Source organism: Ursus maritimus, unplaced genomic scaffold (genome assembly GCF_017311325.1).
Source record: "Ursus maritimus isolate PB19 unplaced genomic scaffold, ASM1731132v1 scaffold_2, whole genome shotgun sequence".
In the NCBI taxonomy this organism is placed as follows: domain Eukaryota; kingdom Metazoa; phylum Chordata; class Mammalia; order Carnivora; family Ursidae; genus Ursus; species Ursus maritimus.
In genome coordinates, this window is record NW_024424452.1 from 103,605,088 (window position 1) to 103,632,063 (window position 26,976).

The window sequence follows — 26,976 nt, forward strand, 5'->3', positions numbered from 1 at the left end:
CTTGTATCTGTTTGACTACCCATTTTGTAGCGAGGGAAGCAGATGGGGGAGGGAGGAATTTGTATTTTGTTACAGTTAGTATTCTCACAAGATTAAGGAATCTTGTTACTTTTAGCCAGACTGTTTGTCAGTTTTTCCAGGCCTCTTTCACCCTTTCCCTGATGTGGCTTGTCATAAATTTCACTGATCATTTATCACCTTTTTACTAGAAAAAGGCCTGATGGTAAACTTCAAGTTTATTTAAAATCTTATTTTCCCTCTTATAGCTTTTTTTTTGGAAGATGGTAGAAGGTGAAAATTTTTAACTAAACCTTACTTTCTATTTCATTTCATGCTGTATCTGCTTGACGATAAATGTCCACCTTGGCTTAACCCATTTTGTAGGTATTTAGTTGCTGTACTCTTTGGGTTTGGCAGGTATTAAAAGCTGCTTTGGGGCGCCTGGGTGGCTCAGTCGTTAAGCGTCTGCCTTCGGCTCAGGGGGTGATCCCAGAGTCCTGGGATCGAGTCCCACATCAGGCTCCTCTTTTGGGAGCCTGCTTCTTCCTCTCCCACTCCCCCTGCTTGTGTTCCCTCTCTCGCTGGCTGTCTCTCTCTCTGGCAAATAAAGAAAAAAAGTCTTTAAAAGTAAATAAATAAAAGCTGCTTTAACTGTTAGAGAGTAATTTGACTCTCACTTTCCTGCGGTTCCTTGCCAAGACACGTTTCAACATGTTGCAGAGGTTTTTCTTGATGTGCTCTTGGAACCTTAAATCTATTACTAAATCTTGGTAATTCCCCCAGCTCTACATCTGTTGTCTTCCAGGGGGTGCTCTTGAGCACTGTTCAAGAGAGGAGGAGTTACTGAAACCCTGATATCCATTGGGGAGGTAATAATTGTAAATTTGACTTTTAGCTAAAACAGTTTACTCACTCTCGTCACTGTGGAGGTTGGAGCATGCCTGAACCTGTTTCTGTTTCAGGCTTCACCTGAGGGAAGGCGTAGATGGCTCTGACTCTTGATTAAGTGCTTCAGTTTTTTGTAGGATCTGATTAGGGATCAGAAGACTATCAAGAACCTCATATGGATATATTGCATTTGTGTAGGGCGCTCTGATACGTGTCTTTTTTTTTTTTTTTAACTTCTGCTGGCTGCTATTTTGTAAATCTTAAAGTGAGAATTTTCTGCTTTAGAAGAGATTTCATAATTTTTTTTTCCTTTTAGATTTATCAGCAGACGGTAATTTCTTCACTGCCAAAATGACATCATTTTCCACTTCTGCCCAGTGTTCAACTTCTGACAGTGCTTGCAGAATCTCTCCAGAACAAACCAATCAGGTAAAGAATTTTTAGGCATTCCTAGTTTTCTGTAAGCTTTTAAAAAATTGAGTTGGAGCATGTAGGTGACTTCACTGATAGGATTTTATGTAGAGCAGAAAGGATTATTTTTTAAATGTCATCTTAGGGAAACTAGTAAATGGTGTCAGTGCTAAAAATTTGAATTGATTATTGATTAAATAAAGATGGGGAGCTTACAAATTGCTTAAAATATGGTACATTTTGAAAACTTGTGTTTTAGGGTATGGGTGGCTAGTGGAGAATTTGGGGTCAAGTTATATGTTTGTTTTCCATCTCACTTCATTTTAACAAGCTTGTTTACTTTAAAAATTAATTTTAAATTGTAAATATAGCAAATGTATTCTTATAAAAAATTCAATTTTATAATGTGTTTATCTATAAAGTTTTTATCTATAGGGACTCCTTCACCATCTTTTCCCTTCTTCCCCCAAAGTCCCTTACCCCTAAGACAACACTATTATTAATTTGGTGTGTCTCGTTCCATATCTTTTCCTCACATATAAAAACATTGTACAATGTCTAGTATTATGTACCTTAGTATATGATAAAGTTGGAATTTGGATTTGATGGGGGAAACTGTGGCTTATATAATAGATGGTTTTGATGTAATTTTCCATCTCTGGAAGGAAACAAATGAAGACCTCAAACTTTGTACAAAAACAAATCCCAGATAGATGAAGATTTAAATGTAAAAAGTGAAATAATATTAGAAGAAAAATTAAAAAATGCTTGGGAAACTTTAGGATGAGGGGGGCCTTAAGACAAAACCAAAGCGGCTATAAGAGGAAGAGAGAGAGAGAAATTTGACCATAAACATTTTAAATATAAAATTGTGTGGCTAAAGACAGACTCCACAGTCAGAGGCAAGAGATGTCAAAGTCACTATCCCTTGTGTATTTATACCACATCTGGTTTATCTGCTCACCTGTCGGTGCTATTTGGGTTGTTTCCATCTTTTGGCTCTTGTGAATAATGCTCCTGTGAACACTGGTGTACAAATACTTGTTTGAGTTCTACTTTCAGTTCTTTTGGGTATATATACCTAGGAGTGGAACTGCTGGGTCATATGGTAATTCTGCATTTAACTTTTTGAGGAACTGCCAAACTATTTTTCACAGCAGCTGAACCATTTTATCTTCCCACCAGCAGTGCACAAGGGTTCCAGTTTCTCCACACCCTTGCCAATATTTATTTTTGCTTTCTTTTTTCTTTTTATTATGGCCATCCTAGTAGGTGTGAATGTGCTGTCTTATGAAAATGTGATTTTTCAGGAAGGAAGCAAGTAGTAGTCTGATTATCTGCTATTATTGTATGTATTGGAAGATTGTGTGTTGTTAGATGGTAAGTGTCTATGAGGGTTTGTTTAAAAAAATATATTTAAGGAGGTTTTCTTGTTCCGTAGGGTTTCAGAAACCAATCTAGTTGGAATGTAAATAGCAGGTTTATTTTATGTTTTTATCAGGTACGACCAAAACAGCCACTTTTGAAGATTTTGCAGGCAGCAGGTGCACAAGGTGAAATGTTCACTGTTAAAGAGGTAAGCCATCAAAGAGAATTCTTGGTTATAAGAACAGCTGAGAAGTAGAAGCTGATGAATAATATATAGTTCTGAAATCAGGTCCAAGAAAGGAAATTCTACTCCTGAGGTACTAGAGAGGCAGCGTTTGCTTGTTTTAAAGACCATCCAGCTAAATTGAACTTCATATATCCTTTACATTTCCTTTTGAAGTATGTTGTCAGCCAAACATAAAATTTAACTGTGAATTCATTGATCTCAGAGTTAAAATGCAAAGCGTGTACAAGATTAAAAAATGACACTGTCTATGATTTATAGGATGTACTGGCAAGCAGGAATTAAATGCAGTAGTTTTTCGTTATAAATGTGTCAGATACTCTTCTGAGCACTTATTAAAATAACACTTATGCATTTAAATAACTTATTTAGCATCTAAAGGTTTTTTGTTTTGTTTTTTAACAGAAACAAATTGAATTCCTTAAATGGAGAAGACTCTATATTAAAATGTTAATCTCTCTGAACTGCTTGGATTTAGTAGGATAAAATCTAACCTTTTCTAATTGGAAGAAACAAGCGTTTTTTTTTTTTTTAACTTTCTGCAAAACTTAAGAAACATTGTACTCCTGAGCCGTTATATCTCTCAAGGAAACAAATTGGAAGCATTTTAGATTTTCTAGAATATTCATAGTTCCTTTATCATTTTAAATGAAGTGCATCATTTTGGACTATATTTCTAGAATTCTGAAACTATTATTGAATTATGGATTTTTATTTTATTTTATTTTTAAAGATTTTATTTACTTGTCAGAGAGAGAACAAGCAGAGGGAGCAGCAGGCAGAGGGAGAAGCAGGCTCCCCACTGAACAAGGAGCCCCAAGTAGGACTTATTCCTAGGACCCTGGGATCATGACCTGAGTCAAAAGCAGACACCCAACCCATTGAGCCACCCAGGCATCCTGAAGTATGGATTTAAAAACAAAAAATTTATTTGTGGGGCACCTGGGTGGCTCAGTTGGTTAAGTGTCTGCCTTCGGCTCAGGTCATGATCCCAGGGTCCTGGGATCGAGCCCCGCATCGGGTTCCCTGCTCAGCGGGGAGCCTGCTTCTCCCTCTCCTTCTGCCTGCTGCTCCCCCTGCTGTGCTCTCTCTGTCAAGTAAATAAATAAAATCTTAAAAGAAAATCAATTAAAAAATTAAAAAAATTTATTTGGGAGAGAGAGCGCACTGGCGTATGCATGGGGGGAGGGTCAGAGGAAGAGAATTTTCAAGCAGCCTCCGTGCTGAGTGTGGGACCCGTTGTGGGGCTCCATGATCTCATGACCTGAGACAAAACCAAGAGTTGGTGCTTAACCGACTGAGCCACCCAGGTGCCCTGAAGTATGGAATTTTATATCAGTAAGGTTGTTACAATGAGTTATGCTATCTCCTTCAGTCACATGGTAGAGTTTTCCTGGGTTAAGAAGAAATTAAGTACATATTGGTCAGAGAGAATGTTTTACGGGGGGAAAAATTGGACAGAGTTTGTTTACATGAGGCTATTATGAATTTTGACCCTCTCTCGTGCATAAAGAAGAATTTCCTAATTTTTTATTTTTTAAATCTTGGTTCTTAATACATGCATTGAGGCAGTACGGTATAATAGGAATAGTAATTATGTACACATTATTAATTTTTAATTTTTTTAGATTATTGCATTTATTTTTATTTTATTATTTTTTTAAGATTTTATTTTTAAATAATCTGTACACCCAATGTGGGGCTCAAACTCACAAACCCGAGATCAAGGGTTGCATGCTGGGCACCTGAGTGGCTCAGTCGGTTAAGCAATTGCCTTCAGCTCAGTCATGATCCTGGAATCCCAGGATCGAGTCCCACATTGGGCTCCCTACTCAGCAGGGAGTCTGTGTCTCTCGCTGACCCTCCCCCCTCTCATGCTCTCTCTCTCTCTCTCAAAGAAATAAATAAAATCTTAAAAAAAAAGGGGGGGGGTTTGCATGCTTTACTGATTGAGCCAGCCAGGTTCTCCTAGTTTAATGTGTTATTTATTTGTTCATTTATTTAGGTTGATTTATTTATTAGAGTGTGCAGGCGAACATGCAGGTAGGTGGGAGGGGGCAAAGAGGAAAGGAGAGAGTGTTAAGCAGACTCTGTGCTGAGCACGGAGTCCAGTGTGGGGCTCGTTCTCACAACCCTGAGATCACAACCTGAGCCGAAATGCTTAACTGACTGCCACCCAGGCGCCCTGTTTAATGCGTTTTAATAGGAGACTTTCAGGAACAGCGTAGAAGACAGACAACATTAAATACATGGACTTGCATGTAGGACAACTTAGAGTAGTGACCGGATGGATCTACCGTGTGAAAAAATGCTACCAACACCATGCAGTTACTGTCAGTAAGAAATTTACTTGTTTAAAAAAAAATCCAGGGGCACCTGAGTGGCTCAGTGGGTTAAGGGTCTGCCTTCGGCTCAGGTCATGATCTCAGGGTCCTGGGATCGAGCTCTGTGTCAGGCTCTGTGCTCAGCGAGGAGTCTGCTTCTCTGTCTCCCTCTGCCACTCTCCCTCTCATGCTTGCTCTCTCACGTGAGCTCTCTCTCTCTCAAGTAAATGAATAAAATGAAAAAAATTTTTAAGCTCCAAGTTGTCCAGAAAAATATAGGAGGTTTATTTATAATTGTTATGAAGTTGAGCTGCTGAGGCTTGTTCACTGAAACGTTTTGCCTTGCATTCACGAATGCCTTCGGTCCCCACATTTATATTAAGAAATTCACACATGAATGAAAATGGAAAAACTACCAATCCCTGATTTCTTTTCCCTATTTTTCCGCTTGTAATCATTTTCTTAGGTACTTTTTGACCCCATGGGAAAAAAATACCTAACATTCAGAACTACCAGCAGGAAGACAAAAAAAATTTTTTTTTAAAAGAATGAAATGTTTTCCATCATAGTGGATTCTTAAGCACATTCTCTGTGTGTGGCGTGCTAGCTGGATAGGTGTCTTCTGGCATAATTTTTACATGTTTGGTGTGGATAGCATACAGGTTGGTGTCTTTAAGAAGGCCCACCAGCTAGGCCTCACTTGCCTCCTGCAGAGCACCAGTAGCTGCAGTGAAGCACAGATCTCTCTCGAAGTCCTGAGCAATTTTTTGCACCAGATGCTGGAAAGGAAGTTTGCGAATCAGTTCAGTGTACTTCTGATAACGTCTAGTTTCACAGAGTGCAGCAGTACTGGGGCTGTAACGATGAGGTTTCTTCACCCCTCCAGAAGAGGGCACACTCTTAGAAGTGGCTTTTTGTAGTCAGTCACTTCCTCAGAGCTTTACCACTGGTTGATTTGTGAGTGGTGTGCTTTGTATAAGACATAGAATAGAGACCTTACTTACTCCCCCTTCTTCAGCAGGAGCTCGGGGAGCTAGAGATGGTGATGGTGCGGCAGTGGCTGCAAACGCTGTATTGTCTTAGAAGATCTTACTTTGTATACTTAAGAGTGAATTTATTTCTTCTGGAAGTTGGACAGATATAAAATTTCCTCCTTTTTCTTCCAGTGGATGCTCTTTCCCATCTAATTTTCCCCTACCCAGCTGGGGTGAAATGTTGCTTGGTATAGAGGGGAGCTTAGGAGCATTATTGTACCAATATAATGGGAACAGTGTTGGAAAAAATCTTCTGTGCAGATATCTAACAATTCCTGAGAAGTCGCTGCCTAAAGATAAAGATAGCTGCTTTGGTCTGCTTAGAATCTGTTACAACAAAGTTCTTACTGTCATTAAGTGAACTTAATTATTAAGCAGTTTAAAAAAATCTGCATAGAGAAAACATTAGGAAAAAATAGATAATTTAAAACTTTTGAATCATGAACTTGTCTGAGTTCCTTCCGTTTTTGTGAACTCTGAAAAAAGCAAGATAGACTAAATTTTTGATAGACACCAGATTCTGTGTTTTATGCACTTACAGTGCTGATGGCTTCTTACTTTTGGCTAATGTCAAAAAAGAATTAAATGAACGTGCATCAAAAGCGTCTTGTAGTTATGTGTCCCTGGACTTGGAAAATATTTTTATGACCCAGACACATTTTAAGTTTATTACTTCTAGTCATAGAACAGACCTCTTTATTTGGACTGGTGAAAAAATTTTTAAGGGGATACTAGGTAAATTCAACACTTTCTCTCATTGTCAGACCACTACATTTCTATTAAAAAAAAGTCTCTCGATAGCCAGCATGATAGTAAGTGGATGAACCTAGTCGTTGGGGGCAACCATCTTGTTGTAGGACTCCTTACACAAGCACTGACAGTCATCCTCATGTATGTTTTCTCTTTTTCTAATAAATGAACTTACCGGGTCTTCTCATAATTAATTTGTGTTCTTTGGAGCCACTGGACAGCGCTCGTCATACCTTTATTGTCCCGCAGGTCATGCACTATCTAGGCCAGTACATAATGGTGAAGCAGCTTTACGATCAGCAGGAGCAGCATATGGTGTATTGCGGTGGAGATCTTTTGGGAGAACTGCTAGGTCGTCAGAGCTTCTCCGTGAAAGATCCAAGGTAAGAAGAGTGAGGGTTCGTTTATCTTTTTGGGTGCTTATATCTAACCACTCAGTCTCCATAGGATATTAATGGTTATTTATTCCTTTAGTCAATCAATATTGAAAGGCCTGCCCATGTCAGGGAGCCTGTGAGGCCCTGAGAACATGTTACTGAGCAACAGTCTCAGATTCTGTGGAGCTTAAGAGCAGCGGGACAGTAGATGCTCTTAATCAGGTTATCACACCAGCACATGGTAAAATTATACTGTGGGTGTGACAGACAGGAGGTGCATGATGCTGTGTTGGGGGTGGGATTTAGGGTCTTAGGGGTTAAGGTATGGTTCCTTGAGGAAGTGATAATTTGAGCTGAGAGCTGCAGGGTAAGTGAGGGGAGAGAGGTGCTCCGGGAGAGGGTTGGCGAGCTCCTGGCAGATTGAACATCATGTGCAAAGGCCTGGGGAGGAGGAGCTTGGTGGGGCTAGGTTAGAATTTTGTGAAGCACCTGTTACAGAGAGGAAGAGTGAGCTGATGAGAGAAATGTGCCTTGCTGGGCAGTTTGGGGTTGATGAGGGGCTTCATAAGAATCACAGTAGAGGGCGCCTGGATGGCTCAGTCAGTTGGGCATCTACCTTCAGCTCAGGTCATGATCTCAGAGTCTTGGGATTGAGCCCCGCATCAGGCTCCCTGCTCTTTAGGGAGTCTGCTTCTCTCTCTGCCCCTCACCCCACTCATTCTCTCTCTATTAAAGAAAAAAAAAAGAATCACAGTAGAGCTTCTCTGATCTGTTGTGTGACTTTCTCCAGCTGCGTGGGGTGTATATGGTTGTTTTAGAGTCAAACTATTTAGTAATTGAGAAGCCAGTGTTTTCTTTCTATAGCTTTGTGAGGACTCTTTTTCTGAGCTCATTTGTGTTACTTTGGTAAGACTCCCTTCCACTCCTTCCCCAATTAAAATTGTAAAACTTAATTCCTAGTGGGAAGGAATGGTCTCCAAAGGAAAGCTTGTGTTACTGTTAGCTAATTAAATAATATGTAAATTAATTAGTTTCTTAATGAGGGCAAAGTAACACAAGCACTTGGACATGAATATCTTGACATTTAAATAATTACAAACAAATCTATTCTGGGGAAAACATTCTGCTTCTCCATGTGTTATAGAGAAAGTTGGAAGATCACGTATCAGGTAAACATGTAACATTTTAATGGAAAACCGTGGCGTTATTAAATTTTTTTTTTTTTTTTTTTTGTCTCTGATAGCCCTCTTTATGATATGCTAAGAAAGAATCTTGTCTCGTTAGCCTCTGCTGCTACAGGTACGTCACATCCTATTTCTTCAGTTTGTATCACAGCTTTGAGCTCAAGGGGGCAAATGATGGGAAAACAAGGAGGATCAAGATGGAAATGAAATGCTGTGTTGCCATGACTGGGAGGGATACCTGTCATACAGAATGTTACTAGGATGTTAACTTTTCATTGTGAAAAATTTCAAATGTACAGAAAATATATTAGTATAATGCCCATCTCTTAGGCTTAGTAATTTTTAATATTTTGCCACATTTGCTTCATCTGGACATATTTTTTTTCTTAATTTTATTTATTTTTTTCATTTGGACATACTTTTAAAATCTCTAACAGATAAGGACCTTTTTCCTTTGAACATAACTATAGTGTCATTCTTACACCCAACAAAATTAATAATAATAAAATAAATAATAACTCTGTAATCCTACCAATAGCCAGTGTATGTATAGTTTACTCCCAGTTATCCCAGAAATGTCTTTTACATTTGGCTTGTTGAAATCAAGATCCAGACAAAGTCCACATGTTGCATTTGGTTGATATGCCTCTAAGTATCTTTATAAAACAATCCTCCTTTTATTTTTATGTCATTTATTTGTTGAAGAAATGGATTATTTTGTCCTATAGAAATTCCCACATTCTGGAGGTTGCAAGTGGTATCCTTGTGATGTTGTTTAACGTATTTGTCCATTTCTTCTATTTTCGGTAAACTAGTAATGCTTGCATAGTTTCAAGTTTGAATTTTTGCTGAGAAGGTGTCGTAGGTGGTGCTTTGTACATCTGTTGCGTCACATCTGAGTCATATAAGGTCCCTTGTCCCTTTCAGTGATGTTGATTCCGTGGGCTCACGTGGTGTTACTCTGATCCATCTGTTATCAGGGTCCCCCGAGAACCTTTCACCTAATGGTTTTAGCTTTCTGTTACATGAATGCCAATTTGTCTAACACCCTTTGCTTGATTGCGTGTCTTTTAAATACTGCCCTTGGAGTTTAATTTATTAGGTATGTGCAGGAAGTGGGCTGCTTTGGGGTCTGGAGTCTGGCGTGTTAGAGATCAGTGAATCAACTGGATACAACTGAAATGTAACCCTCTTTTTTACTCTTTTCCAAATAATGAAACTTTTTTTTTTCTTCATTCCTCTGTGAAGCCCTTTTGTGAGCTTCAAATTAGATTTTCGGTTTCCGTATCCTTTAAAGAAGTGTGTAATCCTTTTAGATTGGTTATCTTTCAAGAGTTTAGTGAAACAAATAATTGAAAAGAATCCATTCCTAATAAAGACTTAGGATTTTAACGTGAGAGCAGAGAGACTGTGCTTTCGTATTGAAATGTGATTTTGAACTTAGGTTGAATTTTGGAGCCTGTTGACTTCATTGAGCCATTTGCCCACTTTGCCCACTTCACCCACTTCACCCAACTGTAAATTTCTGTTGAGGGGGAAGGTCTTGCAAATAATATGGCGCTTTATTGAAATTCAGTCACTGGTGAAATTGTAGGACTTTCCTGGGATACTCACTGCAGGCTTGAAATACACAGAGGATTTTATATTTGCTGATCTACTCTTTGAGAAGAATTTGTCTTCTGATCTGTTCTCTGGATAACTTGAATGGGTGTAGTTCTCACTTTTCTTCTCTCTCTCTCTCTCTCTCTCTCTCTCGCACTTGCAGCATTTAACATGCCATCTATTAAAATGAACATTTTGATAACATTTCAGTTGATTCTCACAACAACCCCGTGAGGAAGGTCTGGAGATGATGAAATGGAGGGGTTTTTTGTTTTGTTTTGTTTTGTTTGTGTTTTTGTTTTTTGCTTTTTTAATAGAATGAGTGATTTGTCCAAGATTAGTTGCCACTGATAATTGGTAGACCAGATATTTCTGACTGACCGTTTGTGCCACACATTGATGTCATAACAGAATTTGCCCCAATTAATTTTTCTTAACACATTTTTCTCTCTGAACATTAAATCCTTAAAACATTTTGTCCTTAAACTTGTCACTTTGAAATAATTTTAGTTACAGGAAAGTAGTAAAAGTATGAATAAAGAGTTCTAAATATTCTTTACCCAGATTCCCCAAATGGTCACATCTTATGTAACCGTAGTACAATGTTCAAAACCAGAGTAGTGCCCCAAAGTAATTTTGATTGTCTGCTCTTGACTTGCACTTGCATTGGTGCTTGTGGTTGGTTATCTCTGTTGATCTGAGTAAATTGGGTTGCATGTGTTTTATTTGAAAGGACAAATGAGAAAAATGTTTTCTATATCATCTATTGCACACCTTTGCAAGTGAGTTAAACCTTTTACTTTGATGGTTGAGAAAATGTCATTGTTAAAGTAAAGATGGTTCTTTATGAATCATTTGTCCAAATCTTCACATGGATATCAACAAAATGAAATATATATGACAAGCTTTATTTTAAAGTTCCTTTGTACATTGTAGTTTTCCCAGATAATTTCTTTTTGCTTCTAAGCGTTTTATTTTTTTTAAAGATCTTACTTATTTGAGCGTGAGAAAGAGAGAGAGAGAGAGAGAGAGAGTGCACGGGTAGGGGGAAGGACAGGAGGAGAGGGAGAAGCAGACTCTCTGCTGAGCAGGGAGGCTGACGTGGGGCTCAATCCCAGGACCTTGAGATCATGACTGAGCCACCCAGGCACCCCTGCTTCTAAATGTTTTAACCTAAGGAAGATAGTAAGGCATTAGAACTATAAATGATAAAATGCTCAAGTTGCTTTATTAAAGAAATGCTTTATCTGCATTGTCTTGTTAGTTGATCTTTGAAGACCACTGCGGTCAGAAAATGCTGTCTCTTGAACTTCTCAGTCTCCATTTACCTATAAAAATGCTTGTAGAAATCATGCTCTGTATCATTACAATTTTGAAATTGTTTGCTTTGTGCAAAACAACTGAATTATCAGACCAGTTGTAGGATCTGTATTCTTTTCTTGGCAGTCTTTATTATGTGAGGATGAGGTTTTCCGTAAGTGTCTTATCTCTGGACCTGATAGTAGCTAATGAACCCAACCCTTGGTAGACTTATTTGGAACATTTCAGTTAACATATAACCTCATATAATGAGCAGTCTAAGTTATTAAATTCTCCGCAGTTTGTCGTTTTCTTGTAGCTAAGTTTTCATCTTCTGTTCCGTTTGAAAAATTTCCACGTCCTTGAAATACATTTCTCTCAGACTAAGAGTTTCTCTCAGGTTATTATTTTCTTTGCTTTTCATTGGCTTTGAGAAAAACTTTATCTGCTTTCCCTTCCTTCTTAAGAAATGTTTATCGTAACTGGGAAAAATAAAACTTGTTAATTAAAAAAACTACTCTATATTCAGGTAATGGGAATTTAAACCAGGAAATCATGACTGACACTTTAGAATGTAAGTTTATACGAGGTGCTCATTGTTATGAAGCAAGTGGGGAGAATTCCAGATTTTCAGATTTCATAACCTGTTTAACTAACAGTTGAAAATAAAAATTAAAGGCCAGACTTTTTTTGCTGTTGTTTACAAGTTAGGCAGATTTGATAATAAACACCTGTGGGAAGAGATAATAAAAAATACTGTCTATTATTTCTTGGTTGGAATCACTTTCTTATTAAAATTTGAACGTTTGCCATGAACATGTTTTAGTTATTTTCCATTTTCTCCCAGATAACATTTTGGTAATACATTTTGAATACAGCCTGTCTTGGTCTTTGCCATTTTTACCAGTTTTTATTTTTCCCTTTTGGGTGAGAGCTTTGTCCAGCCAACATGGAGAAGTACATCTTTAGGGAGCAAACCTGGCTCCAGGGTTGTTTGCTGAGGTCCTTTTTATGTGGAAAGAATGGTTATTACCAGGGAAGGTTTTCCTTTTGTTTTACTTGCTATCCAGATGCTGCTCAGACTCTCGCTCTCGCACAGGATCACAGTATGGATATTCCAGGTCAAGACCAACTGAAGGTAAAATCACCACACGGTGACTTCTTTTGTTGTACAGAGTGGCCCCTTCTCTGTACCTATGGATCTGGGACTCCCAAGACCTTTCTCTGAATGCGGTAAGAATTTAATAAGAAAGGTTCTTGGGAGTGCACAGACCAGGGACAGAGTGAAACTTCTCTGTTCTGCCCATAACAGAGTTCCAGTCTCTGAATCTTTCTTTGGGATGTAGCACTTCTGATCTTCAGTTCCTCCAGTTGCGTTTTCTTTAGGGTTTATGTGTGCCTGTGTGTGTGATGGTGTATGTATATAGGTGTTTGAGAAAACTACTTTATTTGATTTTTACAGGCTTTTTGCAGTTAAGTTCATGTCAGGCCATTCTTAAAGCTTCTCCAGACCTGGGAAAACTTTATGATCATTTTGGTATATGCTGAGGGTTTCACATGTTTTCTGAATTACGCCTAATTTTGTAGTCTACAAGCTTTATATTGATAGCCTGTTTTTAACAGTAGATTATGGTCTTTTGTGCAGAGATGATTTTCACCCCAGGTTTGGGATTCTCTTAGCTCTGCTCACAGTGAGTTAAGGAGAGGTGTTGCCTTTATTTGATGACTGTTGTGAACTCCAGAGATCTCTTTCTTGTGCGTAACCCATTGTGCCGCACACTAACTGGTGAGCCAGAATGGAACTGCTACATCCCCTGGTCTTGTCATTTTTATTGCACTAATAGACATCTTTCCCTTTTTTTTCCAGCAAAGCGCAGAAGAAAGTTCCAGTTCCAGGAAAAGAACAGAAGAAGGCAATATTCCTACACTGCCTACCTCACAACATAAATGCAGGAATTCTAGAGAAGGTAAGTTTGGATGAAGGCTATACATTTTTTAATTTTTTATTTCTTTTTTTCTTTCTTTTGTTGATGACTTCTAGAAATGGCATTTATTCACATTAAGCACTGGCTGTAATTGAGACTATTCTGTAGACAACTCAAAAAATAATAATGTGCTTTCTTTGCATATGAAGTAGGAGAGGCATATGTCATACTTACTTCCCATTCTTTTCTGCAAACTTCTTCTTTACCCTAGTGACCGTTGTTAATTAGGAAGAAGATGGTAGTTCTCTTTTAGCCACCTGTGTTTACTGGGATGGAGCAAGACCTGTCCTTTGGCATGCATGCTAATAGAAGATCGCTACAGATTTATCAATTTGCCACCTAGTAAATCAGCTTCCTTGGCCTTTTAAATCTTGACATACTTGTATATATTCAGTCTGGTTAGGATTTTTATTTTGATTTGTCTGCTTGAGGAGAAGGCTAATTTTTGTGGAGTTTTGGAGTTTGTAAAGATGATAGAGACTTAGTTTGTCAGAGCCAAGAATGAGACCTCAGAAGCCTAGTAGTTCCTTTGCCCTTGGATGATAGGCCTCAGATCTTTGCCATCCATACTGGATAGGCTCTGGTCAGGTTAAATGAGTTAATCCATATTTTGAAAGTTTTCCCCAAGCTCTGCTTTATAATGTATCTGCCAAAATTTTTTCTGTACAGGTATATAAAATCATAAATTACTCAGGTATTTTATGGCATGATAGTTTCTAGTTCCAAGTGGCTCACACTTGGAGCAATGGCAGGTTAGACCTCTAGCAACATCCCAGAAAATGCTGCTGCTGTCATTGTTTTAAATGTTTAAAATTGAATCAGTTTATCATGCAACCGAATTTTGAGCTAGCTAGTCACCTTGGAGCTTATTCTGGTCTGTATGGTATTAAGTGTGTAATTTTTTTCCTTAAATGCAGGTCCTTGCTTATTTGCTACTCAGAAGGCTATTTGAAATCTAAGAATAGCTGATTGAAGAGACTGTATGTAGTTTGTGCTATAAATTTTGAGAATAAAGAGCTTAGTATTTTCAGGAAAGTGTGTAAGTAGAAAGGATAGACTTTGTACACATGGCAAGGATATTTCTGTTTCCTTTACAAGAGGTTAGAGAGCTTGAAGAGATGAGGATAACTTTAATATGGCATCATCTCAGGCATATGGGTTTTGATAATTCTAGTAATGAATAAGTAAAAAGCTGAACTTTCCCCTAAACTGAGTGGGCGGGGTTCAACATAATTTGTAAGTAGATAAGGTAATATTTTGTTCTGACAGGGACCCATTTATTGCAGAAGTTTTCAAGCACTTGTACCTCAACACATTTAAGCACCTGTGGTTGCTATCGGCATGGCTGGTGCATTGGGAAGAGGTAGAGGAGAGTGAGAAAGTGGGCAAAGAGGGGAGCACAACGAAAACAGGTTGGATGATGGGATATTGTGGTAGCAGCAGACTTGTGTTAGTAGCCACCTTGAATGTCATTTGGATGTACAACAGGAGATCTTCTACTTGGAATATGTGGCACCTTCTTGTGTTTTGGGTTTGCAGTATTTCTAGACCTTAGATAACTCCAAAGGAGCCCATTGATCCAGAAGGGACATAGGTATACATTTACTTAGACAACCTAGAGTTCAGTGTTTTATAATGGCTGTTACCTATCCAAACATGAATTCGTGAGAAACATCCCTACATATGTAGCAGTGAGACTGCCTCGACAACCTTGTGAATGCCCATTCGGTCTGGACTGCCTTGCTTCTGTCTTCAGGTTCGGCCGCCCTGCCACCACTATTTGCAATTCATGGATCGAGCCATTATCAGGCGTCGTGTACTAGAGCAAGTCTTTCTTTATTATTGCCATTGCTTTGTTATTGCCATGGTATGAATGTTTAACGTGGCAGTAAATGACCATTTCGAAATCCTTCTAGAACAATGTCATTGTATGTTTTCAGAGTTTAGATTTCTTGGTAAATGATCATCTGCTTCTAGTATCATTACTTGCTAATGAATGAGGCCTAACTTTGAGAGGAGGTCTGGGCTCTGTGACTGAGATATTTGATTTCTGTTTCTTTCATGCTGGCTATAGAAATTTCTTTTTACCTGTCTCATAAAGAGATTGTAAATGTTACAAAGTGAGTTTTGATTCTTAGTGTTGTGTACATAGTTACTGTCCTTTCCATTTGACTGCTGTAGATGAAGACTTCATAAAAAACTTAACCCAAGATGAGACATCTAAGCTGGACCTTGGGTTTGAGGAGTGGGATGTAGCTGGGCTGCCTTGGTGGTTTTTAGGAAACCTGAGGAACAACTATACACCTAGAAGTAATGGCTCGACTGATTTACAGACAAATCAGGTAAACGTCACATTTGAACAGGAACTTTCTGTGTTTTTTGTTTTTGAAAGAGTAGTATTTTTGGTTACTCTTGACCACACATTGCATTCTGTAAGAATTCTCATTCAGTGCTATGACTTTAAGTACCATCTGCGTGTGTCTGCTGCTCAAATCTGTGTCTGCAGCCCTGACCTCTTCTCTAAATGCCCAACTTCTATATTCAGCTGCCTGCTCCACACCTCCACTTAGATGATCTGACATTTAACATGTTCAAACCAGAGCTCTTGATTTTATTTTTAATTTTTTCTGAACATTCCTATATAGCCTTTCCTTTTTCACAAATCTACCTTCTATCCAGTAATTCCAGCCAAATCTAAAGGGATAGCATTCATTTCTTTCTTTGTCATATGCCACATTCAGGTTATCAGCTCTTTATTCAAAACATACCCAAAATCTAATGACTTTCATTACTTCCAGCGTTATACCCGTATTCAAGCCATAGGCGTTCTGTTCCTTTATCTTATTTTGTATTCTCTATTGCACTTCTCACTCTGAAAAACGGTTATTCTATTTTGTTTATGTATCTCTTGCCTATTTACCCCTGAAATGTAAGTCCAGGGCTTTCGCATTATTCGTCACTCTATTCTGTTACCGAGTACCTAGAGCAGTATCTGACACGTACTAAGAGTTCAGTGAGTATTTGCTGAGTAAATGAATGGATATAGAATAGTAGCAAAATAATAAGTTTTCTCTTAGAAATAGTGTAGAAAAGCATGTCATAAAATATCCATAGCTGAATGCAGAAAGCAGCTTATATTTAAAGTTGTTTAGGAATTCAGAGTCAGGACCGAAGATTTGAGTTCCCATCAGTATTTCTCATATTTCACTAAACGTTTTTTTTTTTTAAAGGTGTTATTTATTTATTTTTTTGTTTAGTTAGAGCGAGCGAGCAGAGGGAGAGGGAGAGAGTTCTCAAGCAGACTCTGTGCTGGGTGCAGAGCCTGAAATAGGGCTTGATCTTATGACCTGAGCTGAAATCGAGAGCTGGATGCTTAACCGACTGAGCCACCCAGGCGCCCCTCAGTAAACATTATTGACCATAAAGGAAGTAATATATCACAGTTAACAGAATGTTTTCTAGGTTATCAGAGTGTCACCTTTGGAAAGGAAATTTAGGGAATGCATTCTGTTTAGTTGAGCAACTATGAGTCTTTAGCTTTTAAGCTTGTTGGTACTGTTTCTCAGGTGTTATACCTGATTTACTGTTAAAATAGAAAATTCCTTGCCAGGCTCCCTATATCCATTCATTAGTTTATACAAAGGTGCCAAGTAGATATCTGTTGAATGAATAGATGTCCGCTGAAGAGAGAGGCTAGGTGTTCTTTGGAGGTGTGTGAGGATATTGAGTTTTGGGTTCATTTCTGTTGGTTCAGTGTCACTGATAAGCCTCTGACTACAAAAACTTACATTTGTTTTTTTCTATTAGGATATAGGTACTGCTATTGTTTCAGACACCACAGATGACTTGTGGTTTTTGAATGAGTCTGTATCAGAGCAGTTTGGTGTGGGAATAAAAGTTGAAGCTGCAGACACTGAACGAACAAGTGAAGAAGTAGGGAAAGTAAGAGACAAAAAGGTATGATTGGAAAAATTTCACGTTGGTTGTATTTATGTGCACATAGTACATTCTGTTCAGATCTGGTGTCCTGACCCTTTGTACCACAGATGACTCACTTAATCCCCCCCTTTTACTTTTTAATATTTTCCCATATCTGGTTTTCAGGTTCTCATTAAATTAACTAACACTGTCTTGAAAATAGGATAGGACTGCATGGGTAAAACACTCCTCCTTCTTTAGAAGCAAGAAGCTGCCCTTTCTTCCTTGTCTGATCTCTTACTGTGGAGTTGTTTCTCCTGGACACCTTGCTTTGCTAACAAGGCAGGCTTTAAATGGCCATGGCCATGGCCATTTTCCCTCTAAGTAGGGAAAAAAAAGTCTTACTTCTTGGACATCTCAGTGTCTTCCACAGTCATTCATATCTAAATGGAAATAGACAGGTGAATTCTTCTTACATAAGTTAGAGTTTAAATAAGGGGAAAGAAGAGAGAACTCTGAATACACTGTGAGCACACCAAGAGTCATGTAAGCATGTGCTCAAGACTCAGGAGAGATTGGACAGCAGATCCAATGCCTGACATTGACAAGATTCTCAGTAAACATCTATTGAGTAAATATAACAAAACACAGATCTAAATAGGGTCATCCTTTTAATTTGAGGGATTTGCATAGTAATTTGGGTTCCTGAAGGATATCTTGGTATGTTTATGGCAGATCGATGCTTGGGTCCTGCTAGACTAGTTGTATGGGTAGCATTAGAAGGGACTGCAAGTGGCTGGAATGAAGACAAAGGTGACATTTGGAAACTTCCGTTGAGAGAGATGGAACTTGAAATACTTGAACTTGTGTGAGAAAGTTGCCATACTGAGTTTCCTAATTTTATCATAATTGATTTTATTCCATTTACTAGCTCACAAAATAGGGTTTCAATTTTTAGAATTTTAAATTCTGAATTTGAAAATTTAGAAGACACTTCCCACATTTCATAACTTTCTGTTTCCTGGTCCACAGGCGTGTTTTTATAGGACAACCAGGGTATCCCATAACTCGTTTTACTCTGGAATACGAAATTTACTTTTCATAAAATACTTTTCCGTTCTTCACATCTCAGTCCCTTATTTTATTTAGTTCTTTTCACTTCATTTTCTCATGCAGTCCTTATTCTTGTGAATGCCTGCCTAAATTGCCAAGATAAAAAATTTCCACATTTAATGATTTGTAGCTTTTCTACTCTGATATTGTTTATTTTCATTGAAGTCATACATTTGGGCGCCCTCTTGTATTTGGTGACCCTTCTGGGTATTTTTCAGTCGTTTCTTCTACTGTAGAGCTGCCGGCTGGGCATGCACCGAGTCATGTGAACCATTTTCTTTTCAAGTGCTAGTGATGGAAGCAGAATGTGAGCTTTAAATTGAAGATCTTCTGTCTCCTTTGCTCTCAGGTGATAGCCTCGTGTAAAGTAGGTAAACCTTACTAATGAGATGTCTTTGCCCTCGCAGGTGACTGAAGTGGGAAAAAATGATGACCTTGAGGACTCAAAGTCCCTAAGTGATGATACTGATGTGGAAGTTACCTCCGAGGTATGAGTAGCTAGTCAAAGAGCTGTTTTGCACCACCTGTATCTTCCAGTGTGAATGTTCCAGCAGTGCACTTGTGTTGAAGAAGCCCATTCCCCCCACCCCCCCGTCTTGCTTTCCTTGGTGTTAAGACACGTTGGCTTCTTTATATCTTGTTAGAGGTTTTTATTGGAATTTGGAGAAGAGGAGGATGAGTTGACCTAATCCTCTCCCCACCCTGAAAGGGGTGACTTAAATGCCTGTCTGTATGCCTTTCTCCCTGCTAACAAAATTCTTTGGACATGAGTCAGTGGGTACACAGAGTTATTTAAAATAGTCCTACACTACTTTCCCCACTAAACAGCCCTCCATAATCGTAAAGATAGACCTGTAAGCTAGCTCAAATTCTTCGTCAAGAATAAAGATCATATTTTCACTGCTTTCTTAAACCGAGTAGGAAATGGCTTAATCTCCACACGGGTTTACTTAAATTTAGGGCTAGTAAATGAAGATGTAGTATTAAGCTCTTAGGTATTAGGTGTGGATTTGTCACCAAGTGTGACAACCGAGATTTAGACTCAGACGTATACCTTGCTTTTCTCTTTTCATACTAGTTCCCCATTTTTCTTTTAGCGCTTCCCTCAGCTCACTTGCTGGGAAGAAGGGTGATGGGGAATAGGGAAGGGAGGGGATTTTACAGTTTGCTGCTTGGGGATAGAGAAATTGTAGGTTGTCTCTGGTGTTGATTCTCCCCCAACTCCCAGCCTGCCACTGTTGACCATTATGGTAGTGCATTGCAAATTATCTGTCTGTGGATAGCTAAGTAATAAAACGGAATATATTGGTTCATTAAATGTTCTTGACCGTAATACAAATAGCAGAGATAAGTGTTTCCATCTTAATCAGACTTCTGTGGCTACTTGGGCCCAGAAAACCTATTAAGCAAATAGACTGTATTTCATCAAATCAAAGACACCATTTAATTTAATAAGCCCTATTATTTTATGTACTACTAAAGAAGAAAAAGTGACGCCAATTAGACTATGACACACCATCAGTTATGAATTCCAAGTCTTTATGAAGTCCCTTTGAGATTCTGTATAGCATTTCAGATGAGATCTGAGGATCTTAAACTGCAAGAATGTTTTGACGCTCTCTGAAGACCGCCGAGCTTAACAAATGGTCGTGTTCGGCCTGCCTCTTGGCCTAGGCAGTTGAGTTATGCCTTCTAAACGGGAAGTGTGCGGCCTTCATTCTGGAAGTAATCAAGTTTGCCTGTGTCAAATCATTGATCCTGTCAAAGCCAGGCAATTGTCCACATTAAATACTCTTTGACTTGTTCCAGGTAGCTACCTTTGCAGTAAGCAGGGCATTTAAAATTAACTGAGTGCTCGTATCTCCTAATTTGAATATGGAGAACTTGGAAAAAAGTTACCAGCATCCAAGGACGAGAACAGTCATTTTTCAGAGGGCAGGGTTTAGGCATATAGTTAGCGACCTCCAATCCTGAGAGCAGTGAGAGAACATAAGTGATGTAGTGGTTTTCAAACTTCATTTTAATTTTAGCTTCCTTCTTGCCAAGTTTTATAACATTTCTTAATTAGTGGGAAGGAATGAAAGTGTTATCTTTTCTTCATTCTTCAGCCTCTTGCTCAATAAAAGAGTAAGTTGTACAATGAGAAATTAACTACAAAGAAGGCAGCAGGGAAAAGCATGCAGTGTAAACTCCACCCAGACAAGACAGAATGCCAGAATAATGAATTTAACATTCTTAAAGATAGCTATATCAGATTTTGACTTGAAATGGCGATTGTATCACTGTCATTATAAAACTTCTTAAGACTTTCTTACACCTGGCTGTGGAATTTGTTCACATGCGAGGCTAGACCACTGATGTGGAATGTCAGGACTCTCACTAGCTTGGTGAGGTGATGAGATTTGGCCTACCCTCCGTTTTTCTCAGCTTCATGTTCACTGCGTGAGTATTAATTGGTCTCACTTGTTGTTGTAGGATGAGTGGCAGTGTACTGAGTGCAAGAAATTTAACTCTCCAAGCAAGAGGTACTGTTTTCGTTGCTGGGCGTTGAGGAAGGATTGGTACTCGGATTGTTCTAAGTTAACCCATTCTCTCTCCACGTCTGATATCACTGCCATACCTGAAAAGAAGGAAAATGAAGGAATTGATGTCCCTGATTGCCGAAGAACCATATCAGCTCCAGTTGTTAGACCTAAAGGTGAATATACAAAGGAAGAAAAAACCCCCAAACTTTTTGATCCCTGCAACTCAGTGGAATTCTTGGATTTGGCCCACAGTTCTGAAAGCCAAGAAACCATATCAAGTATGGGAGAACAATCAGATAACCTTTTTGAACAGAGAACAGATACAGAAAACATGGAGGATTGCCAGAATCTCTTGAAGCCATGTAGTCTGTGTGAGAAAAGACCACGAGACGGGAACATTATTCATGGGAGGACAGGGCATCTTGTCACTTGTTTTCACTGTGCCAGAAGATTGAAAAAGGCTGGGGCTTCATGCCCTATTTGCAAGAAGGAGATTCAGTTGGTAATTAAGGTTTTTATAGCATAGCTGATTCAGTGACTTACAGGGAAATATTAACAGGGCTGGATTCAGTTGGTAATTAAGGTTTTTATAGCATAGCTGATTCAGTGACTTACAGGGAAATATTAACAGGGCTAAGTATGTATCAAAATGTCAGTATTGAGCATCTCTCCTCACCGTAACCCACTGCATCTGTTAATTTATTTATGTAAACATCTGTGTGTCATGACATTTTTGCTTCTACACTTAGAGGGAATTTGAAAATGAGTTCTTTAGAACTATATTATCAGTTTGGGGGACTTCCATTAACATGAAAAGATATGTTAATCACTTCATTCTTTCTTTAAAGATGAGGATCTGGGAGAAAGCAACTGCCAGTACAAACAAAAGTACTTTCATTCATTCACTTACCGAGTTACTTGAAGATTTACTATTTCTTCAATTAATTTTATTCCCTATTCTTTTTTTCTGTTAGGGAATGTTCTTAGGCATCAAGATCCAAGGTAGCTGTTAGAAAAAATATTAGAGCTAACAATGAAAAAAACATAAGTAATTTGATTAGTCAAGCTGTGTAATGCTATAGGTCACTTTATGGTTGCAGTCAGGCCGCACACTTCAGAGAAGCCAAAAGAAAAGTCTTGAAAAGCAGGAGATTCCTTTCATGTATGCCTAGAACACTGGTATTGAACATTGTTGCTAACATACCCCTGAAAGAATTTTGAAAAACTATATATAACCTTTTGCACATTTTATACCTTGGGGTATGATTAGCAAACAGAGTGTTCCCTTCTGGTGAGCTGTAGGCATCTGAGTAGCCAGCCTAGAACAAGCCAGTCTAAGGGGACGGCTTCTGTCCCTTGTGCGCCTTTCCAGGCAGTTCCTCCTCCATGTCATGGCTCTCATTCTAGGTTAGTTTTTCTTTTGCACATGTTTAATGTGACAGCTAAATCTTAAAAACAAATTTAAGTACTTACAAAAGATACCGTATCCAATATATTGTATATGTGCCTTAAAAATATTTTTCTCAAAGCCTTGGAGCTGTAGATTTAGCTGATTAAATTGATAGGAAAAGTCCTGTCATATAAAGTAGCAAAGCCTGTTCTCATTTTAAAATTCACCAGCCAAATCAGATTTCATTTTCAGTCAGAAAATGTTTGACTTTATTTTTAATTCAAATAAATGCATTAACACATTTCTGGTACAACCTTCTCAGTTACAGTTCTGAGATAGATGAGGTGCAGAGTTTTTAACCTAAGCTCTCTTTGCTTTACTCTGTCCTCATTGTCCCTTGAGAATTCTGAGGTTTTTTTTTTTTTTGTTTTGTTTTGTTTTGTTTTGTTTTGTTTTTGTTTTATTGTTGTTCTTTTGTTTGATGCCTCTAGAGGTTTTTTACATTGTGAGGCAATGCCCCGTAGTAAGATTCTTGATGGGTGTGAGTCAGCCTTTCTTTTGGAAATAGGGAGTATGGCAGTTGTGAAAACCAAAATAAAGAAAAATGTTAGAGCTGAAGAAGCCTTATCTGAGCTTCAGTATGGAAATTGGAGGTCTTTAAGCTGATATCCTTACACATATACCCGTTTGCTTTCCCCGTGGAAAAAATCTTGATGTAGGCCCAGGGGTTTGCATATGAGATTTTGAAGACCACAGCCCTAGAATTAACAAATTTATGGATCATAAAAATCACCTGGGTTGCTTGTTAAGAAAAGCCCAAGTCAAAAAAAAAAAAAAAAAAAAAAAAAAAAAAAAAAAAAAAAAGAAAAAGAAAAGAAAAGAAAAAGGAAAAAAAAAAAGTGAAACTCACACAAGAGCTTCATTTTCCCCATTGAGGGGTTTCTTTCCATTAGAACATGTGTTCTCCAAGCTTGTAAATGGTCCACAGACCACGCTCTGGGAAGCCCTGCCCTAGAAGGAAAGGTTTTCCCAGTTACAAGAAGTATAACAAACGAGATTGCTTTTAGCATCATATTTAATTTCTTGAGGGGGCGTTTTGTTAAAAGTTCTAGAAGTTTAAAACTAGAATGCACTCTTCTACTCAACCCCTGTTATTTTGCACTTGAGGCTAAAAGGTTCAATGACAGACAAGAGTCATAGCTGGTGATGCAGCTGTTACTAGAATCCAAGTCACTTGTAGTAAATCCCAACAGCATGCTCACTTTCTTCTCATTATTTGTTAAATATTTAAAGGGTGATGCTTACGGAACTTGGATTTAAGATGCTCGTCATCTTAAAGTCTTGCAGAATATGACTTGCAGCCAAAGTAGGACTTCTAGAGAATGACTTTTAACACTTTCTCCCCAAAGAGAAAAGGTCCAGTAAATGTCAACCTTTCTTGTATAGATTAAGTTACTCCTAAATTTCTTACACTGATTAAGTTACTCCTCCCACAGGGGGAGGACAGATGAAGGTGCAGAGGAACCCAAACCACTTTCTCCAGTATTGTCCCTTCTTAGGGAAGGAAGCCCAGGTCTCTTCGCTCTCTCTAGGTATCAGGGACAAGGGTTTCGCTCTCTCTAGGTATCAGGGACAAGGGTTTCGCTCTCTCTAGGTATCAGGGATGAGGGTTTTCCCCTCGAAGCAGAACAAGTCCTCGGAGTTCAGTGTTTCGTTAGACCATGGTGAATGCAGCAAGTTAAATGTCTGTCTTCCCTGTTTTCTTCCGACTGCTCCTCTCAGAATAGTTTGATAACCCTCAGTTTTGTCTGATTTTTTGCCAGTTAGGGGCTTTTGCAGGTGATAACTTAAAGGAGGGACAGGGAGAGTAGGGGATCTGCACTTGCACCCTCTGATTCCTCTTAGGTAAAGCTGCAGTTTTTTTTTAAAAACTTAAGAAAAAATTTAAAAATTGTATTTGTGTTTGTAGATATTTGATGCTAATTTTGGTACATCCTTCCCCAGCACAGGATCCTCTTATGCTACCCAGCTTTCCTTCTCCTTTCTCACCTGGGTTTTTTACTGTCCCCGTTATTACTGCTAAATCCCTCTGCTTAGAAGACCCCAAGCTGCGTGTTTGAGCTGTGAGTATTAGGATAAACCTACACTTGGGTTTATTGTCCTTTTAGCAAGAGCGCTGTGACCGGAACTGTTACAGAGAAAGAGCTGAGAGTCCTCGATCGCTTAACCTGAAGTCCAGGGTGCTGCTGCTGCTGCTGCTGCAGGTGTTTTCCTTTCCCCAGGATCTTTGCTTCATGTCTTCTGGGAGCGTAGGACAGCAAGGGGGAATCTGCATTTCTTGTGGTAGAAGGGGTCGAGGATCCTACAAAGAGCCAAATAGTGCTATGAGAGCAATTCTTTACCTGCGAGACTTTAAACCATCTTGATTCATCTTTGATTTTGTTCTTTTCTTAATGCCACTGCGGTACATGTGTACTTTACTCACTGCCACGAAAGCAATACGTGATTTGTATGTGAAGTCTTCACATACTTCACAAAACTTCAGAGAAATTTTACTTCTCTGAGATAAACTCCTGATTTCTACATACTACCATTTATCTTTTAGTTGTAGTCAGAGTGAACCAGGGCTCTGGTTTTCTGGAGACAGTGCCAGTTTACCCCTCTTTCGCAGCGGCCCATCTGATTTCTCTCCTTTTCTCCTCTTTCACTCTCAGCTGCTTGAGTTGAAGTCTTGATTGTGAGGAAAGGATCTCTAAAGTAGGTGCCGGCGGAATTGACTGTTTCTGCTGTATCATGTCATAGATTCAGGGTTAATGAAATTATCCCACATTAGCACCAGACTGCTCTGCTCTTGTCTTGTCTTGGCTTGTCTTGTATTCTCTTCTTTTTTTTTTTTTAAAGATTTTATTTATTTATTTGACAGAGAGAGACAGCCAGTGAGAGAGGGAACACAAGCAGGGGGAGTAGGAGAGGAAGAAGCAGGCTCCCAGCGGAGGAGCCTGATGTGGGGCTTGATCCCAGAACTCCGGGATCACTCCCTGAGCCGAAGGCAGACGCTTAACGACTGCGCCCCCCAGGCGCCCCCTCTTCTCTTTTTTTTTAAGTAATCTCTACATCCAACGTGGGGCTCGATATCGGGAGTCGCACACTCTACTGACTGAGCCAGCCAGGTGCCCAAGCACCAGAGATCTTATTTTAATTATCATTTAATATTTATGATCATGTTATCCTGGGCAGAAAGTTCAGAGCAAAAGTAGCACATCCTTAGAAACAATGAATTTCTAGCTTGTAGCTAAAAATGTCTCCTGTCTCATTAACTCACTCTACTTGTACCATATGTTTAATATTTGCTATGCTTTTGTATTAAATACTTAAATCAGACTTTATAAAAATTTTAAGACCAGCCTTCAGATGCATATTACCATTTCCTCCCACTCCACCTATGGACTGTCAAAGGTTTGCAGTCCTAGGCTTGAATGATGGATCAGCCTCAGCCGGGCCAGCCTGCAAACTGCCACAAACTTTTCTAATAGAAGACGGAATAGAAGATGGAATCACTGCCAAGCGTTTGAAATATGCGGTTGTGTGTTAATAATAATTTTTGTATATTTAGGTGTATATAATGCTTTGTGGGACATTATTTTGTAAGAATTAATTTTTAAAGGTCACAATGATTTGTAACTTTTTTTTTAAATGTCAGTTCAGTGCATTGTTGGCTCCTTTGAACAGTCATTGATGAGGAATTGATGAATGTTAGATCTTGGATTCTGTAGAACTATTGTAGTGTTCTCTCTTTGTTCTCTTTAGAAAGGAGGAAATTTGTTAACCAGATACTTGGGTTTTTTCCCCACAGAGAGTCGTGTGAACTTCTGAAAGTACATGTCTTTAGATACTGTGAAGCCATTGTTTTCCATTTGGCCAAGCATCTACTTAAATTGTTGATTAGTGTCCTGAAGAATTTATTTTGATGGTTCTCTTCATTCACGGCTATATATGTACGCCCATATACTATCAAGACTGCCAATGCCTTTGCTGAAAATGGCTATAGGATCGGAACTAGCTGTATTTTGAATCTTCACTGCAAAGATAAAGAACCTATAGGCTCTCCCCTGTGCCAAAAGCAACATGTATAATGTTTACAAATGTCTGGGATTTTGCACTGCCGTAGGGTATGCTGAGGTTACTTTGCCGGAGTCTCCCAGATGGTGATTAGTGGAGTTGTAGTTGAGCATATGAGGAGAGATACTGAGGATCTAAAGCTAAACTGGAAATGAGTGTCTGAGGTAGTAGTTGAGGTGACTCCCTGACCTAATTTGGGGACCGTTTCTCCAGATTGCTTTGAGACGTCCTGTGTGAGGACAGCGCTTTCCTCGGTCGCCATTGCTACGTTCTTCTTTATAGGAGCCACTGGATCTCTTCTCTCCCGTGGGAACGAGTCCCCCAGGCATTCTGAGCTCTTTTGGTAGAAGGAATGTGCAATCCCAAGTAACGCCATTATTGGCGAATGTGGCATTGTTAAAAGAGGTAGATAGTAAAAACCCTTGGGTTTACTGTGTCTGTATCA

The 26,976-nt window shown here is 38.9% G+C and overlaps 1 protein-coding gene across 5 annotated transcripts in view; it reads left to right on the top strand.

Moving 5' to 3' along the window:
* MDM4 (MDM4 regulator of p53) overlaps positions 1 to 23,201 on the top strand; it is a 38,657-nt gene extending 15,456 nt beyond the window's left edge. For 3 of the 5 annotated variants that reach the window (XM_040636500.1, XM_040636501.1, XM_040636502.1), the window contains 10 exons: positions 1,205 to 1,317; positions 2,801 to 2,875; positions 7,269 to 7,402; positions 8,640 to 8,695; positions 12,552 to 12,619; positions 13,349 to 13,448; positions 15,648 to 15,808; positions 17,274 to 17,423; positions 18,905 to 18,985; positions 20,973 to 23,201. In XM_040636500.1, the coding sequence (XP_040492434.1) occupies positions 1,240 to 1,317; positions 2,801 to 2,875; positions 7,269 to 7,402; positions 8,640 to 8,695; positions 12,552 to 12,619; positions 13,349 to 13,448; positions 15,648 to 15,808; positions 17,274 to 17,423; positions 18,905 to 18,985; positions 20,973 to 21,548 (1,479 nt within the window). In that variant the 5' untranslated portion in view covers positions 1,205 to 1,239 and the 3' untranslated portion in view covers positions 21,549 to 23,201. Of the gene's footprint in view, positions 1 to 1,204; positions 1,318 to 2,800; positions 2,876 to 7,268; positions 7,403 to 8,639; positions 8,696 to 12,551; positions 12,620 to 13,348; positions 13,449 to 15,647; positions 15,809 to 17,273; positions 17,424 to 18,904; positions 18,986 to 20,972 lie in introns of those variants that run through there. The other 2 variants (XM_040636503.1, XM_008699511.2) reach the window with 2 other exon arrangements.
* Positions 23,202 to 26,976: the final 3,775 nt, after the last annotated feature.